Source organism: Puntigrus tetrazona, unplaced genomic scaffold (genome assembly GCF_018831695.1).
Source record: "Puntigrus tetrazona isolate hp1 unplaced genomic scaffold, ASM1883169v1 S000000715, whole genome shotgun sequence".
In the NCBI taxonomy this organism is placed as follows: domain Eukaryota; kingdom Metazoa; phylum Chordata; class Actinopteri; order Cypriniformes; family Cyprinidae; genus Puntigrus; species Puntigrus tetrazona.
In genome coordinates this window covers 187,208-205,402 of record NW_025048327.1, presented here as the reverse complement: position 1 = coordinate 205,402, position 18,195 = coordinate 187,208, and the positions used below count along the sequence as shown (strand labels likewise).

The following is an 18,195-nucleotide window of genomic DNA, read 5'->3' as shown; positions in this document are numbered from 1 at the left end:
AAGCTCAAATACAAGGGTCGGTGCTCACTTCCCAGCCCTGTGTGCTCATCTGTACAAGGGGAACTGAGAGAAGAGCAGTTTTCACAGTCTGTAGCCTCGCATTTAATGCAAACGTCAACTCTGCTTCATTTAACAGAAGCCTTTTAACACTTCCTTTAATCCTCTCCCTGCTACTTCCACACACACTCTTACGCTCCAAGAGTGTTACTCACACAAAGTGCTAACGTAAAGTCCTGATTCAGACGTTGCCCTCTGACACTTCAGTGCCTCAGAGAAAGCAAATCCCTTACGACGGCAGAGAAACAAACTGCCCTGTCACTCCACGCTAGGAGTCCAGTCAGATCGACTCGGATGACAGCACGCTGAGTCATTCCTCCGCCGAGGGGAGGTGAAATCTGTGTGTGTGCGCATGTTTAGGACGGGGTGACGGTCTTAACATTTCATGCTCTATCTCCGGACAACCAGCACAGTAAGGAAGGGGCTGTTTGACTGCAAAGACTGAGGACATTTTAACCCTTCCATCGAGGCAGGAAGACGGCAGGCTGTTTTTTTATATAAACTCGCATGCCCTCAGAACCAAATTATCATCCTCGCTTGTCCTCCAGTTTGACGCGATTGTCCCTTCCGCAACGTCCGCGTCTGTGCGCTTGTACGTTTTACACAACTTCTGCAAGAAAACGTCTTGGCCTCTTGCATCACGTGCGCTCAAACACGCATGCATTTCCCATCTTGCTGTTTTTCTTGACACTGTTATTTTCGCCATGCCCCGATTCGGACGGTTTCAGTTCTACAGGTGAGCGCGGTGAAGAAAGCAGAACGATTCTCACTTACTTCATCCGAAATCTGTCCTCCGAATGTCACCCATGTCCCTGTAAATGAAAAAAGAAAAATAATATCAAGTGGCGAATTTCGATATTTCTTGCAAGACCAGTACTGTCTCGTTTAATTATCACTTAGTGAGCAAAAAGCAGGCAACCAGAGAAAACCTGCTCATTTGTGTTTTCTGTATTGTCAGAATCGTTCTCCACGAGGGTCTACTAACTATGCAATTAAGCAGCCAATTCTTTTTCGACCTTTAAGATTTCCATGTGCGGTGCGGCTGAACATGCGCAAATTACGGGCTGCCAAATGTGAAATAATAATGCTGCAAATAATGGCCAGTTGTGCCTTATTTAACTAAAAGAAGCTTTTCCAGTGACATTAATATAAATTATCGCTTGCCACGTAACACTATGACAATCCAACAGCTTATATATAGTAACAATCTTAAACATAAAGCGAAGGTTCACCGAAAATTCCGTCATTAATTACTCATCCTCGTGTCGTTCCAAACCTGTAAGACCTTCATTCATCTTCAGAATGAATAAGATATTTCTGATGCATTCCAAGAGCTCTCTGACCCTACCATTACGTATCAAGGCTTAGAGACGTAGCGAGGAAATTGTTAAAATAATTAATGTGACATCAGTGGTCTGGACATGAGAGGGAGCAATTAATAACAGGATTTTCATTTTTGAGTGAAGCTAAAAATATGTCATTTCAACAATGTCGTTTTTAATTGATTCAATGCATTTAAATTCAAATAACATTATATTTTTCATTCACACCTACGCTAAACATCATAATGGTAAGGCGTATACTGTAACAATGCAATGCATGGTAATTAAACAACATTATATGTAATGTACAAAACTGATAAAACATTTTTACAGTCCATTTTACAGTATATACTATTACAATCACAATTGTTTTACAGTGTGTGAGCTCGCTCTTACTTCATGTAACAAGATTCTGCTACTCTATTTCCCAAGTGGTAAAGGTCACATGCATAATAACGGTCTCGGTTCATTTATTGCAAAACCCACCATCTCCTAAACCGTATCCGCTTTTACGTCTAACATTTACATTTCATTAGATCGTAACGTTTCAATTTATATTTAAGATTCATGCTCAAAACCTTCAAAATATTTACTCGACCCCAAATGTATTAAAAAGCGTGACATTTGAAAACGCCGCAGTCTCTCCTAAAGCACGATCAGGCTAATTACGTTGTCACTCCAGCTGAATTATGGATCTGCTGTTTTTAGCCGGTTACACGCTCCAGAAGTGGGAACCCACAGCGCAGAAGCTTTACCTATTTCTAACAGCTGTGGATTCAGAGAAAATACTCCAAAGAGCTGTAAATCCAGGCCAGCAGAACAGAAGTTACAAGCTCAGCCAACAGAGCTTATAAATAGCAGCTGCTGTCTGACTCAGAGATGTAATGCTGCTGTGGTTTGACAGTGGAGAAGACCCCCAATTTACGGCACATTGCTTATGAAGCACCAGGATATTGGGAAATGTTCTACGCCTCTGAGGCTGTTACGGTATGAGTTTTAATGAGGGATGGAGATCTATTTTAGCGTGGGGAATTATCATAACTTTATTCCTGCCCACTCACTCGCTGCTGCAGTGGGGTCAAGTAAAGCTGTCCTATATTTATTACAAAACGCTGCTGACATCAGCAACCATCTTCCTATTTCTAGATGTCCCAATAGGTGGTTTTAGAAAAGCAAAGCAGTTATGTATGGCATTTGTACTCCGGTACTCCACTGGGGGTGGCATGGGATTGGTTGGGGGTTTTTCTATTTCAAACCAATGTGATTTGCTTTCTTCAGTTTTTTAACACAAAAGGAAATACCTTGAAAAACCGTTCCTTTTTTTAAAGCAGTTGGAAAAAGGATGCAGAAGCACCATACAGTGATCATGCAATTATCGTAATAGCCATCCAAATGACTCGTTTGCTATATTTGCACGATAGACACTCCAAAATAAAAATTCTCTTATTAATTACTAGCCCTTTATTTTGTTTCAAACCCACAAGTCTTTCGCTCATCTTCGAAAAACAAATCTATTTTTGATTAAATGGGAGAGCCATCTGGCCCTCCATAGACAGCGACACAACTAAAATGTTCACAGATTTAAAACCGTTGTATGCTCAAAACAGGGCTAAAAAGATGCGTACGTCGCTCCATGCACAAAAGTTGTGATTTATAAAATCGAACTTGACGGAAAGATTTATGCACCTGCAGAAACTCTGACCCATGCGTGCAAACATTTTTCCTCGAGTGATATGAATGAATGAAGTAAAAACTGTGCTCTGCTTTCGTGTCGATATACAGTGTTCATTTCCATTAAATATTCAGCTCTCATTAATAGCACTGAAATTGCATATTTTCATTATAGTCATTATGCAGAATTTAAACCAAAATGATATGAATTTATACATTTGTGGCTTATGAGAAAATCGTACGCACGCTTACAGGATGACATCTACGGAGAGTTTAATAAATGAGGCCCCCAGAAACGTAATAAAGACAATGGTGAAACAGGATGTGACATCAACAACAAGTTGAGCCACTGATGTCACATCCTGTTTCAACAATGTATTTACTATGTTTCTGGGCAGGTTAACGACATGAAGGTGAATAATTAATAACATAATTAATGTCTATTGCTTCTATCTAGGGTCTATTCTATTTTTAATGATCATACTGTTGATATCAGCAAATACGTTCACATGACTACATATTTAGCTTTCATTACTATATTGTGTTTGACTTCAGCTGATGGTAGAAACGTCACATGCAGATAAAAGGCAAGGTCGTTTTTATGAGGACAAGACGAGGGGCAGAAGGCCAGCGGGTCAGTGACATGCAGGGACTGTGCTGATGGCAAGAGTGAAATTCTGAAAACAAGAGAGCAAATTAACTCTCACTAGAAGCCAGATATATGACGGGCAAAGCAAACATGTCACTTATGGGTACGACTGACAGCGCTTTGAGCAATAAGAGTCTTTCACACACAAACTCAACATTTCACAAGGCTGACAGGGGGATGTGTATAAACATATTTTGCACTTGATTTTTAGAGTGCAGAAGTGATTCATTTCAGATCCTGATTGAACTCCCTGACCTTGATACTCACAACGCTTATAATTGAAAAGAGTAGTTTTGTAGATTTGATTGACACCAAAGCTTTGGGCAGCGTGTTTAAGGTTAGCATGGCTGCACAGAAACTCATTGTTAATGCTAAGCATCGTCTTCCTCCCTCTCCCTCTTCCTCTAAAGGTACATTAGTATTTCGTCCCAGCACCCCGGATGCCTCAGCTTTAAAATGTTAATAGTCCAGTGTTAACCTTCACTGTCTTTATCTTTTTTGTCTCGTTCGCACAGACTGAATAATTTTGATGGGTTTTCAGATATAGACTTTCTTGAGAGTTCCTTCAAAATGACCCCTGAAAAATGAGGTGAGAATGAGCTAAAGTGAAAACAGTCCAGAGTTAAATACTAAGCATTCACGTCACTGATAGTCACTAAAGGGGTTGCCAAATTTGCAATCCAAAAATTTACAGACGTGTGAGGCTCGCACGAAGGTCACTTTCAAACACGGAAGATTTCTGTTGGTCAACACGGTGGCTTGAACTCGAGCAGAATTGGAGTGCCTTCAGATAAAACTCCCAATCATATGGATTCCTGGCAAATGTGATGACATCTTTAAACTCAAAACTTCATAATAAGTGCCGTCTGATTTATTTATTTTTTTTCTATCAGGCTCCTATGTGTAGGTTCGGTAATTTCATATAAATGGCAACAGATAGGTTATTTTTGCTATTAAAGTGAAACAACTGAACATAAACATAGGAAAAGTGATCATTTTTAAAGAAAAATATGATTTTACCATAGTACAAAACATGGTACACCACTGTTTTTGGTACTTTTTCTCATGCTAACAAACATGCATTACATTTCTGATTGAATATATAATCTTACAGTATATAGATTGTTATCTGAATCAATCATTGTCGTTCAAGGATCATTGCTTGACTGGCAGGGTTTCATACTTCATGTCTGTGTATCTTGTTTCTCGTCTAATTAACACAGGAACTCAGTCTGACGCCAAACAAATTGATCTTTATCCTGCTGGGAATCAGTCTTGGGCATGTAGCTCCTGAAAGCTACGTCACGTTCAAACCCCCTTCTGTGAGGCAGATCCATATGCAGCTAATGTGGACTGTACATGCATTACTGTTTTATATACTCCATTCTAGAAACCTCAGAACAGTGGTGGTCAACCTATTAGGTCCTGTCTCCTGGGGGGGCCTCAATTTACCAAGCTGCTATAGAGTGTAAAGCTAAGAAAAGGTTCAAATATGTTTATGAACCAGTTTGATAGGGAATTCTACAGCAGATAATACTGTCCATTGCTGCTGGTGTAGGATCAATTTCCACGTTGGAAATTGACATTTGATTGAAATTTAATTTCTTCTGCTGAGAAGCATAAGTGTTTTCACAGTGTCATGTGAGCCTCCAGAAATCGTTCGAATTTGCTGAAAAACCTTTTGAAGGCGGCACTCTCCAGTGGATTGCACCTCATTTTTCCAAAACCATTTCATGGCAAAGGAGTTCCAAATCAGGCAGGACCAGCACTGTCTCAAAATGCCAATAAATAAATATATAAAAAACTGTTGAACTGTACTTCAAGAATGTTTAGCCTTAGCCTGAGGGACGTGATCGCAATGATGAAATTCTAAGGTGTTTACAGAAACAAATGTTTCTGAACCCGTGAGATGTTTTCGTGAGTGACGTTTTGAGGTGAGTAGGCTTTCTCCTCAGGGTGTGGAAAATGATCCAAAGGCCGATGCAGGAAAGAATCAAAAGACATACACATAGCGATATTATCACTTAGAGACAAACCTTGAGTTTACTTTATAAAACAATTCGCCACTGCATGCAACTGGCAGAATCTGTCAGATTCAATCAATCAGCCGATTGCAACAAGGAACGAACAACCTGGGAAAAGACATACAAGTGAAAGAGAAACCCTGAGAGAAATATGGAGAATCGGAAAACGCCTTTGCTCTCATTAGCTTTGATTGCACTACATTAGGGAATTGCTAATATATCCTCAAGTCTGTTTTGTGCTCAGAAGGGTCTACTACTACATCTCACTTATCTAAACATAATCAATAATGAGTTCACTGATGACCTGATACTGGTTTCCCGTAGAACCATGCAACTTCTTCTACTTGCTTAATGGGATAGTTCACTCAAAATGTAAAAATCTGTTACCATTTAGAAGAATAACAGCTGAAAGGCCCCACTGACTATGCAAAAAAAAGACAAAAAATGAATTTCAGTACTTCAGTAGGTTTGTATTTTAACATTATATCAGTTAATTAAATTACGGTATCTAACTGTAAAACTTAAAATGTTGGTACCGTTTTGTTTTTTTATGGTAGAATTCTGGCAACCAGTATTTTAAAAGTTCTTAATATTTTTTAATATTTTATTTTTGACTAACAAAATAAATCTGTTGATTAAATATTAATTACGGTATGCTAATTGATGTAAAAATGTTGATAACACTGTAAGTGAACTTCAGCGAACAGTATAAAAAAAAAAAGAAATTCATGACCCCTTTAACGCATCAGTTGAATAAATTAGTGGCATGCTCATAACGTAACTAGTGATACATTTTTATGAAATTAGCATAATAATGCATTTCTCCGATTTTTTTTAACAAACATGGTAAACTGTTTTATTACTCTGTGATGTCTGATGTAAATCACCTTGTCCTGAAGCAAAACCACTTAAGAATCATTGATCTAAAAATGTGCTCTTTGTTTAAAAATAAATAAATAAATCCAGTACAGAACATGAAACATAAATGAAAAGTCAAAATCTCTTCACTTTATAATTGCATTCCAAGCAAATTCGTCATTTCAAGCAAATCAGGCCACTTTGACACACAGATGATGAACTGAAAATGGTTTAAATGAACCTGAATTCACATGCGAACAGTAAAAACATGCAGACTGTATTTACTGAGAACAAGGGTGTTTCAGCGCTAGAATGTCCTAATATCATTTTCCAAGAACATAAAGTGCATGTTAGTCATATCACAGCTCTGTGAGACAAATCGAACGCTCATATGTTGTGTCACATCTGCATTTATCACCGGGCGCACCAGACAGGTCACGTCTGCCTCCGCAACAAGTTAAGAATCTTTTCATGCAACACTAGAGAAAGAGAAGATGATATCTGACTCCTGTAGAGAAGGAACGTAACGTGTTAAATATAGAAAGAGGGACCCTGTGGAGAAACTCCCCTCACAGCTTTATCAACAAATGACTTATAAATTAATAATCAAATAGTTGGTTGGGTATATTACCCAGAATCAGCTGGGCTTGTCATTTTGTGTAGGTAACTAGAAGGTGTTTAAACTGTGTATCTTCACAGAGCTTTTGACAGTTGCAAGTCAAAGCAGTTTATGCTACAAATTATGAATTACAAGTGGCAACTAGATGCACTTTTAAAAACAAAGATAGAATGATAAAAGTGCATTTAATGTCATATTCAAGTACAAAGTTAGTGCCCGAAAATATAGCACTTTAATTATGTGTACTAGTTGATTCTGTACAGAAGATTAGTACTAGTGCAACAATGAAAACATGAATTCTAGGAGCACAATTATAGCTCGAATATATCTCGACTTTTAAAGTAAAGTATACTTAAATGTAATTTTAAGTATATTTTGGTGAAGCACATAAAGCCCATTTCTGAGAAGTACATAAAAAGTAGGCCAAAAGTATACTTTCCTATTTTTATTTCAAAAGCATACTATTAGCACACTTGAATAATCCTCTTTTTCGTGAGGGATGCCAGAAGAGTCAATGCGACAAGAATAGAATTCGCTGGACGAAGATGATAGTCGGAGTTGACAGAGGTAGTTGTCTGGGAGAACACAGTTAACAACACCGCTCATCTACAACACACAGAACACGTCGTCACATAAAACGCAAAACGAATTACACAAACCATCAGGTAAAGATCATCCACAGCCTACCAGACAAACAACGCCCGTCAATGCAAACGTCGTCCACAACAAAGTCACCATATTCCAACTGTTACAGTTCATTTTGGTCCAACTGTCAACAAATAATAAAAATCAATCTTGGTATTAGTAAAGAAATGACGTAAAGATAGTCTATAGCTGTCAAAGATTTTGTTACTAGAGCGCACCAAAGCCATTGCCCAATCAGTCAGAGGTCCGTTTAAGAAATCATGTCATACTCACACACGTTCGTCCCAGTCCCCACAACACAACTGACTAAGGTGCAGCAGCAGGTCATAAGATCGAAACATATCAGCATACGCCAGATTATGAAAATCAGAACAGAAAGAATCAAAACATCTGTCACTATCCATTAGTCAATACATAAAAAAGATAGCATAGTAAATGTTACTTTTCATAATATATCATTTATCACTGATATCAGAAAGATACCACAATCACACAGATCAGAAGAAGGTCTGAGAGAATGTTATCAGCATATAAACAGATATAAACAAAACATCGATAATGAGATTCATTTAATATGTCCTTCAGCTCCAAACATGGAGATCAGAATGGTGTTATTTTCAAACACGACTTAATCGCCACACGCCCGTGCCTGACGCCAACAAACAAACAAACAATGACGATCCAACGATCAAATAAACGTACAGTCTATAAAAGTTACCATCTAATAAAATGTAATAATATAAGAAAATGAATCAGTTACAAAACATTCAACATATGGCTAACATCCAGCATCATAATTCACAACGCAAGACCAGAAAATAATAAAAATCACAAGAACAAAGGTAACTATATCAAAGACAATACGCCTTTACGAATACAAAGACGCCATGTGTTGGGAGACGATATACACGATTACAGCAGAGTTCGCAACACGTCGACGCGTCGTCACCTTCACTGCCCAAACAACAACATCAGATCAACCAGGCTCAGCAGAATCTCAAAAGAATGTGAACATCGCCAATTATGAACTTTATGAATGTAAACCAGTTCATAAAGCAGAAGAAGAAGACCATATATCATCACCATATCATATAGCACACACACTGAATAAGTAAAGATCAAGAACAACAGTAAGATGTAACGAGATCACAGTCATTTAATAACTATATTAAGATCAAACTTATTCAATAACAATAAAAGCTGAAACAATTAATATATCATTTAAGTCATAAAACAAACCATATGTTGTCACAAAGCACTTACTAAACTGGTAAACATACAAACTAGCACAAACACAACGCAAAACAAAGACAAAGACACGCCCATCTAGTCCACCATAACAATATAGAATGAATGTCAATAAACCAAAACATTAAGACAATTTACATCTTCAGACTTAAAAATAAAACATATACAATGTTGTTTATTTATATCACATATCCATCTGTCAACTTGTGACGGTTCGTAACAACGTTAAGTTGAAGAGTGCGACCGAGGAAACAGAGCAATCCCCTTTTCCAGACCCTGACCAAGGTAGAAAGAAGCAGAAACAGTAACGTGACTAAAGGCTTATACTTGTACGCAAAAAAGGACCAAATGTTTGTTGTGGAAGTTTGTTGAAAATTACATTCTTTACAGAAAAAAAAAAGGAAAAAATTCTATGGGCTGATACTAAATCTTGGTAACAGAAAGTCATTCATCAAAGGTTTCCTTTGTCTTCGGTACGTTAATATAATACTAGTTTAGGAGCATAGATATCATGAAAAGCAACTGTTACAGAATTTAATAACCTAGACTGATTATCATTGGTGTAAAAAAAAAGTATATGCAATATTGCAATAGAATGCTGTCCAACAATTAATCATGATTAATCACATTACAAATATTATATTTATGTATATATACATATTTATATACCCATACACGTGTGGTTGTGAAGTGTTTAAGCCTCTGAGGTAAATTTGTATTTTGTAACTGACAGCACTGCGGAAGAAAGCTATCTATCATTGAAAAAGTGAGAGGACCAAAAACAAATGATTGGGTTCCAGTCAGATTGAGAAAGACGTTTAAGATTACATTAAAGGAGCTGCTCAAAATAAGCTGCACCAAAGACAAATGGAGCATTGCGCACTGCAGAAAAACAGAGGAGCATGACCGCAACAATGGCACAGCTCAAGAAGAGGAGTCCTGTGTTGTAGGGGACAGCGTGTAATGTATAATTCTCTGTGTACATCTACAATCTAGACTGACAGTATCAAACCCAACAATACATCTAGGTTAGTATCAAGTTAAAGTGAGGATGTTTAAACCTGACAGTGAGATAGAGGCGCGTAAATCAGTAGACTGAGTTTAAACGATGCAATTAATCATCATAATCATGCTCTTTAAAGGCGCTCCGGAGGGCTGTCCGGCCTGTGGCTCTGGGGGGACTGAAGGAGTTACTGCACCAGCGGTTCCTTTCAGCAGACTCGCACTGATCTCTTGACATGTTTCTCGAATGAATAATTAAGGGAGTAAAGCAGATGTATTGTTCTTATGTCAAACAGCATCAGAAAGTATTTAATAGCACAGCGATTCGAAATAAAGGACACTGACTGGTCAGTTAAATTAGATTATTCGATTGTGGTTTTTTTTTTGGGTTTTTTTGACAGCCCTACTACAGAGGTTATCGGGGACATTAAACATCACACCAAAACGTATACAAATATTAACTAGTCCATTTTCAAAGCCTCATCGTGTTTAAAATCATGCTCCTGCAAACTATCCTAACTATTCTATCTTTTTTAAAGACTAAAAAAGATGCCGGAAACTTAATGGTGGTGACGTGGAAGTCATGTGAACAATCGTGACATTACGACATATGACATTAAGGCTTCGAAATTTAAAAATGCAGTGCTACTTTGTGAAGATTGCCGTGATGAACAAAATGCGTCTAAACGAAACGGAGCACATTTTTATATTTTCTGCAACAATCCAGGGCGTGCTAACTTCCAGGTTGTCCTACAAAAAATAAATCATCACTGTATCTCCAACCCAGCTGTATCTCCAACTGCTAGTGTCACTTTTAGACACTGTCAAATCAGCGATTTCTACACTATGCGGTGTCATATATTTTAAATATTTGTTTTGTTTTGTTTCTGTATTCTTTCCACTGAGACGCTCTGCCTTCCTGCCCCAAACAAAATCAAAGACTTTTACTGCAGGCAGAGACCCAGATACACTCATTACTACAACCACAGCCAGTTCAAGGAGTTTACTGTAACCATGATCTCCCTGCTGCTTTTCTGATGAGGCTGTGTGTGTGTGTGTGTGTGTGCGTGTGTGTGAATGTAGACGGTGTAGAATGAAGTTGGATGCTGAACTGTCATGATTACTTTACAGAACATAGCCCATAATCTGAGAAGAACAGAGTGAATCAGACTCATGCAGTATTCATGGAGCAATAACCAGAGAACACTTATCTCACCCATTGTCTTTATATCTGTCATAATAAAGTAATGCGGTATAATATGATGGTGTAAAGTGGAGATGTGATTTGGGTCAATGAGATCCTGACCTCTGGTGATTCTGAGACCCCAGGTGCATCATCTGGAAGCACATGTGCATATAAGCGTGCTTACGTGCCACAGCATCTGTTTGTATGTTTATATGCACTTGCTTTTTTTTCAGAGCAACACACCTGAGCCCTAGTTGGGTTCATATGATGTTTATCATTGGCTTTTCAGGGTCAGCCTGAGTTCTTGCAATACAGTTTGTCTTACTTCTGCAGTTTTGCTGTCCTCAAATTATTTCTGTAATCTCAGGCTACATATTATTTTCTGGTGTGTTGGATCCATGTGTGTTATTCATGAAACGGATGTGCACGAGGAATTGGAACGGTATTTCATGAAGGTTACAGTCACCGCGTGCTATACTTAGAGAATCTCTTCAGACGTGCATCTTTGACCACTACGGGCCTAATTAGGAAAGAAGTCCCTGTGCACGTGAAACATTATTTCATGTTACAGATACAGAACGTATTTGATGTGTGAGAGAGAACATAGTTACTACAGTGAAGAAATTGCTGATTTTGTACATTTGTGCACTGACAAAGAAAATATCAGTATATGATTTTAATGGTAGGTTTAAAAAGTTATAAATTGATTTGCATTTTAATGAGTCAAATTCGAATATTTGATCTCCTAGGTGTGTTTTATACAGGTCAGGAGCTGAGATTAGGAACACTTATTACGAGAAGTGCTCTTAATATCAGTTTATTACCAGAAGAAATAACACTTGTCCATAGAAGCAATCAATTAATCAGATTCCAACCTCTACACTATGGCCAAGACCAAAGAGCTGTCCGAGGATGTCATGATCGAAGACCTACACAAGGCTGGAATGGGCTACAAGACCCTCTGCAAGCAGCTTGGTGAGAAGTTGGTGTGATCCTTCGTAAATGGAAGAAACACGAAAGAACTGTAAATCTCTTTCGGTCTGGCGCTTCATGCAAGATCTCACCTCGTGGCGTTTTAGTGATCACGAGAACGGTGAGGAATCAGACCAGAACTACATGGGAGGATGTCATCAAGGCAGCTGGAACCGTAGTCACCAAATAAACGATTGGTAACAGCCTACACCGTGAAGGTCTGAAATCCGGCAGCACCCACAAGGTCCCCCTGCTCAAGAAAGCCCATTTGAATTTTGCCACTGAACAACTGAATGATTCAGAAGAGAACTGGGTGAAAGCGTTGTGGTCAGATGAGAGCAAAATAAAGCTCTTTCCATGTTTGGAGGAGGATGAAAGCTGCCTATGTCCCCAACAACACCATGTAGGTGGAAACATTATGATTTGTGGGTGTTTTAATGCTAAGGGGACAGGACAACTGCACCGCAAAAAAAGGTATGATGGACGGGGCCATGTACTGTCAGATCTTGGGTGAGAATCCCTCAGTCATGGATGGGTGTTCCTGCATGACGATCACTCAAAAGACAAGGCCAAGGTAACAAAGGAGTCTCAAGAAAGTCCTTGAGTGGGCTAGCCAATCTCCAGACCGTAATCGTATAAAAAAATCTGTGGAGGGAGCTGAAGGTTTGAGTTGCCAAATGTCAACATCGAAACTTTAATGACTTGGAGAGGATCCGCAAAGAGGATAAAATGCCTCCTGAGATGTGTGCATACCTGGTGGCCAATGACAAGAAACATCTGACCTTTGTTATCGACAACAGGGGTTTTGGCGTATTAAGTTTGCAAAGGGGTCAAATGCTTATTGACTCATTAAAATGCAAATCAATTTCATAACTTTTTTTTGGGATTTTATTCACTGTTAAAATAAACCTACTATTAAGGTTATAGGCTGATCATTTATTTGTAAGTGGGCAAAAGTATCAAATGAAATTAAAGGCAAATCACTTTCTCCCCACTGTATTTAAGCTGCAACGGCAGGAATTCCATAAAACACAGCAAATGAAAGGAGAGGGTGAGAGAGGGAAAAAGGGACATGGTAAGAGGCATATACAGCAGCGTTTGGCTGGTTTGACTTTGCCAGTATTCTGATATGTCAGGGGAGAACCCATCTGTTATCATTACAAAACTGCCTGCTTCTCTCACGTGCAAACACACAAAACACACTACAGATATTACTACCATGGAAATTGTTGTATTATACTTTAAAATGTAATTTTACGTCACTGCATGACATTTTTTGATATTGGATACAAATTCAGAAAATTGTGAAACACACTAGACAGCTGAAAAAAAATATAATACAATAAAATAAAACAGGAGAGCGATGCAAAATGGCATGATATTTTATTAATGACGCGGTGAAATGTATTATACGTGCTGCTTACATTTTCTAATATTTTTGGAGCCCCTGCACCCTTGAAAAACAAAATACCACACAAAAATTGTGCCTCTTGATTTAATAAAGTCCACTCAAAGGTCAGCCGTCACAATCAATTTCAGAAAAAAAAAAAAAGATGCAATATCTATGCCCTCATTCACACAAAGTTCTTTTACTGGCTTTGCTTCCTGTCACAATAAAGCAGTGAATGAAATCTGAAGTTAAAAATAAGCTGTTGTATGACACTCTGCTTAATGAAATCTGGCACTTGGGTTATTTAAAACAGAACTTTAATTCATTTCTTTAGAGGCTTCGGTAAACAAAAATGATTTGAGTGTCACGGGGCAATCAAAACTTCATTATACAACGACTCAAAGAACCGCCTAAAAAACACAGCGAATGCTGCAAAATTAAACTTCTAATGTCTGGATATATTTACTCTGCAGCAGATGAGAAAGAAATATCTACTGCCAGATGCTCAATAGGGTAGATCTTACGCATCTAGTGCCTCCTTGCCAGGCTAGCGCACATAAATCAAGCTGATTGACAGCGGGCCTTTTCCTTCTTAGTCTGATGCAGATAAAAGTCTGGGATGCTGGGCTGCATGTTTAATGGACACCAAAATGCAGAGGGGTATAATAAGATGCATGAAACATTGCAGATGATCCGCCCAGCAGAGGGAAACGAGAATCATCTCATGAGGAAAGAATATTATATGTGATATTGATACCTGGAGTTATGACAGACTGAGTCTGGAATCATGACTGAATGGATCTTATTGCAATGCAGAGAGAAAACAGTTGCGCTTGCCTGCCACACTGAACAAAGCTTTGCCTTGTGCTCTGCTCAACAGAAGAGGGAGTAATCTGCATAAATCAGGAGCAAATCACCTACTTCCACAGCTTGAGCTGTATGCAATAAAAACTGTAGCTATGGGCTCCTGGAGTCAAGAGATCTGACTGATGTAATCTAGTATATAAAAGGTCAACTGAAGACTAAATAGGTTGCTTTGCAAAATCTAAAGTAGACAAGTTTTGTTCAATGGGTATATGTGTTCAGAGTGATCTTATTTAAATTCATAGTGTAAGTATTGGTAAATAGGCAAGAGACACGGTAACTGAGGCCATAGCAGCCTAATAATGTTCAATGAACAGTTTCCGAATTTCAGTCAAACAAGTTTTACATAGTTTGACTAAATGAGCAGCAATACGTAAATGCCACTGTTTCAGGACCCATTTGTTTTAAAATTGTATTTTAGACAATCCTCGTTCTACACTGGCATTTCCACTGCATTTCAGAAACTGATATTTCAGATCTGTGGGACGGTTTACATGACTGCATTTTCAGCCAAAAACCTGAAACTTTGGTTTCACTTTGTTTTGATGGTTCCTTATGAACATTCTGTTAGTAGAGTACTAGTAGACTGGTAGGGTTAGGGTTAGAATAATTTGACATTTCTGACGTTCTTGAAAAGCTACCTAGAGTCAGTAGAATGTTGGTAGATCATAACAATAAAGAGTTAGCAAATAATAATCAGACAGTCTAATTACACTACTTATACTATATGAAAGTTAGTTGACATGTAGGTTACTTATTGTCAACAGAATGTTCTTAAGGGACCATCAAAATTTAAAGTTATCAAAACTTTTTATGCCTTTTGCCTGTGAGTTTTTGGGACTGAAATCTTTTTGATTTACACTTCATTACATTAAAATATAGATTGTGTTTGCAGATCTGTATTTGGTTTGCTTTTCAACTTGAAAAAACATTTAGGAACCGAATTTCCAAAAAATGAAAAAACTTTTTGCTTCAATTTCAGAGACATACAAACGAATAAATAAATAAGTGTATCTGATCCCTGTTCAGAATAATAATAAAAATATATATTTTTTTTAGTCAAGGTGAAGTGTTATGCTAATTATTTAAAATACTATCATCTACTAATCCATAATCATATTAGTGTCTTCAACCAACTGTCCAACCAAAACTGCTGACTGAATGGAGAGAGATAGAGAGAAGAAAAAAAAAATTCATTCCACTTTTCCACTGTTTTTCTATGTAAACACACCAGAAGGACATCTTTGTGCTCAAATCTTACATCTTTTGCAGCGTCTTGCACAGTATACAAGAGTTCTCAAAATGCAGTGCGCAGGTTAGAGAAGTTAAAAATGTTAAAAAACATGTCTTGAGACCTTGTGAATTTTTCTCATTTGACTGCCCACATCTCATTCTGTATGAATGACCTCTCACTCGTACCTCTGCTGAACTGAGCCCATCAAGAACCTTCAAACAGATAAAAGCGATACTACAAACTTACATTTACACGATTCAATGCAAATTACAGTGGGGCTTTGCTGAAACGGTCCATTTATGCATCTTTAAACGTGACGCTACGCCAGCCTAAAAAATAAAGGTCCCCTCAAAGATCTAAAGAACAGCTGTACTCCAGTCTTGTGCTATGTACAATGTCCTTACAGAAGAAACGAGTTGGCATGCATTAATCTGCAAGCGAGGTGTTATTTCTCTTGGGTCTCATTTACACCTTCACATGTTGAGCTGAGCCGTTTCCCTCCCCATGATGCCAGGATGCAGTTACCCTGTGATTATTCCTTCCCCTTCTGCGCGAGACTGAGTCAGAGGACGGTTCCCGAGTTCAAACTCACACTCACATACGAACACATACGCACATCAAACTCTCGCATGGGTGCAGAGCAGCCACGCTAATACGTACTTACAATCATAATTACACTCTGAGCTGGACAGAGCAAGAGAGAGAAAGAAGGTCGCCAAGCAACGTTGGTGCGAGTGGGCAGAGGAAAAAAAAAAAAAACTCCACTGGCTTTAGCGTGGGGATTCAAGCATCCGCTTAGCGTTAGCTTCCGGCGAGACTTCAGCACCTTGTGTGGGTGTCTGATTGAGTGACTGCTTAAAGCATCGCACGCTGGTCATTTCGTTACACTCAATGAAAGTATAAGAACTTGGAGAAAGAGATCGGTTTGTGAAGAAATGAGCCTGACTCATCCGCGTATCTAAGAGTATTCGCGAATAAAACGTTTTCTAATCTTCTTTCTCTTGCTCCTTTTAAAAAAAGTCAACCGAGGGGCCACTGCGATGTTTTTACTTTTGTTGTGTCTGTTCATTTACATGACGATGCCGTTTTGTGGGCCGAAAACGAGAAAGATTTTAAAGGCAAGTGCAAACAAACAAAAACTAAATAAATAAAAAATTGTATTCATGCAATGATATCGCACCTAAGGAAGATTATTTGTCAAAAGTGTAAAATCATGACACCATCATGACACACTCCTTATTGTAACTTGCCTCTAGGGGACCAAGTGACTAACTAAATAAATCAACAACAGGTGGAAGACGTCCTATCTTCAGTAGTCCTTTTTTTCCCATTGCTTTCCATCACACAGATTTCCATTCTGGGCAAATGAGGACTATACTGTTATCCTGCTCTCTGGTGGATAAGTTCGGTTTAAAAAAAAAAAGTGATTGATGATGCCGTTTTGCAGACAAAGCTCTTCCTGGCTTCTGCTGTGGTACCCCAAAGATAACGGTCCAAAAGTGATGCTCTAAAGTAAAGTCCAAGCTATGCACTCTTAAAATTAAAACTGCAGCACCATAGGAGAACCATTTATGGGTTTCTCAGTGAACTTTCAGTAAGCATTTCTGAGCGTGGAAAACATTTAAAAAAAAATCTAAACAAACTACAAGAGAGCTACATTTAATCCTACTAATGGCGTGAAACAATTTATCATTACACTGGTATGGTAATTATATAAATGGAATGACAAATGCTCATCTGCGCTGGAGACATCTCCAAGAAAAAGGAACGTGATTTGTAGCAAAAAGCTTCCAAAGGTCTTGGTGATAATCACCGACTCCCTCTGTAAAACACACAAATAGATCATAAAGCCCTCGCAACATGGCATTACAGTACCCGCAATTTATTGTTCCAACAACGTTTGATTCAAAGACGTATTTTATGAAGCAGCACTGTGATATGTAAATATCTGGGAAGGTTCTGTTCAAGAATCTTGGAAAATGAACAAAGCCCTTTGAAAAACAGATTATGTAAATCTTTCCCCAACAGATGAACGTTGCAGCAGCCGCCGACGCTTCTCTCTTTTGGTTTCTACCTGAAATCCTTTTAGACAACAACAACGCCTGAAGTTAATTTGAAAAGAAAGGCGATGTGAGAAGATTTATCGTATAAAAGTATAATCTAACAACGTGGGTGCGCTGGATATCTGTTCCTTTGAGTGAAGAGAGATGCGTTTCGTTCTGCTGAGCAAGCTTCTTTAATTACGGGGCATGTGATTATAATGTTTTCGAAAATAGATGACACATTTGGCTGGCCTGTGCTATAAGATGACTGAGAGAAACCAATTTTTTTTCTGTTTCAGAAACTCTTTCTATTTTTTCCGATGGGTGTGAACGGTAACTGAAATCAAAAGACATCCAAACACTCAACACTGTCTCATCTGATCATTTCTCTACAAAACAACTGTGTTTGCAT

General features: G+C 38.3%; 1 protein-coding gene across 2 annotated transcripts in view; it reads right to left on the bottom strand.

The window, feature by feature from the left end:
• Window positions 1-18,195, bottom strand: part of LOC122335089 (voltage-gated potassium channel subunit beta-1-like) — an 82,941-nt gene that overhangs the window by 23,439 nt on the left and 41,307 nt on the right. For both annotated transcript variants that reach the window (XM_043232847.1, XM_043232848.1), the window contains exon 4: window positions 832-869. In XM_043232847.1, coding sequence (XP_043088782.1) covers window positions 832-869 — 38 coding nt within the window. The remainder of the gene's footprint in view (window positions 1-831; window positions 870-18,195) is intronic.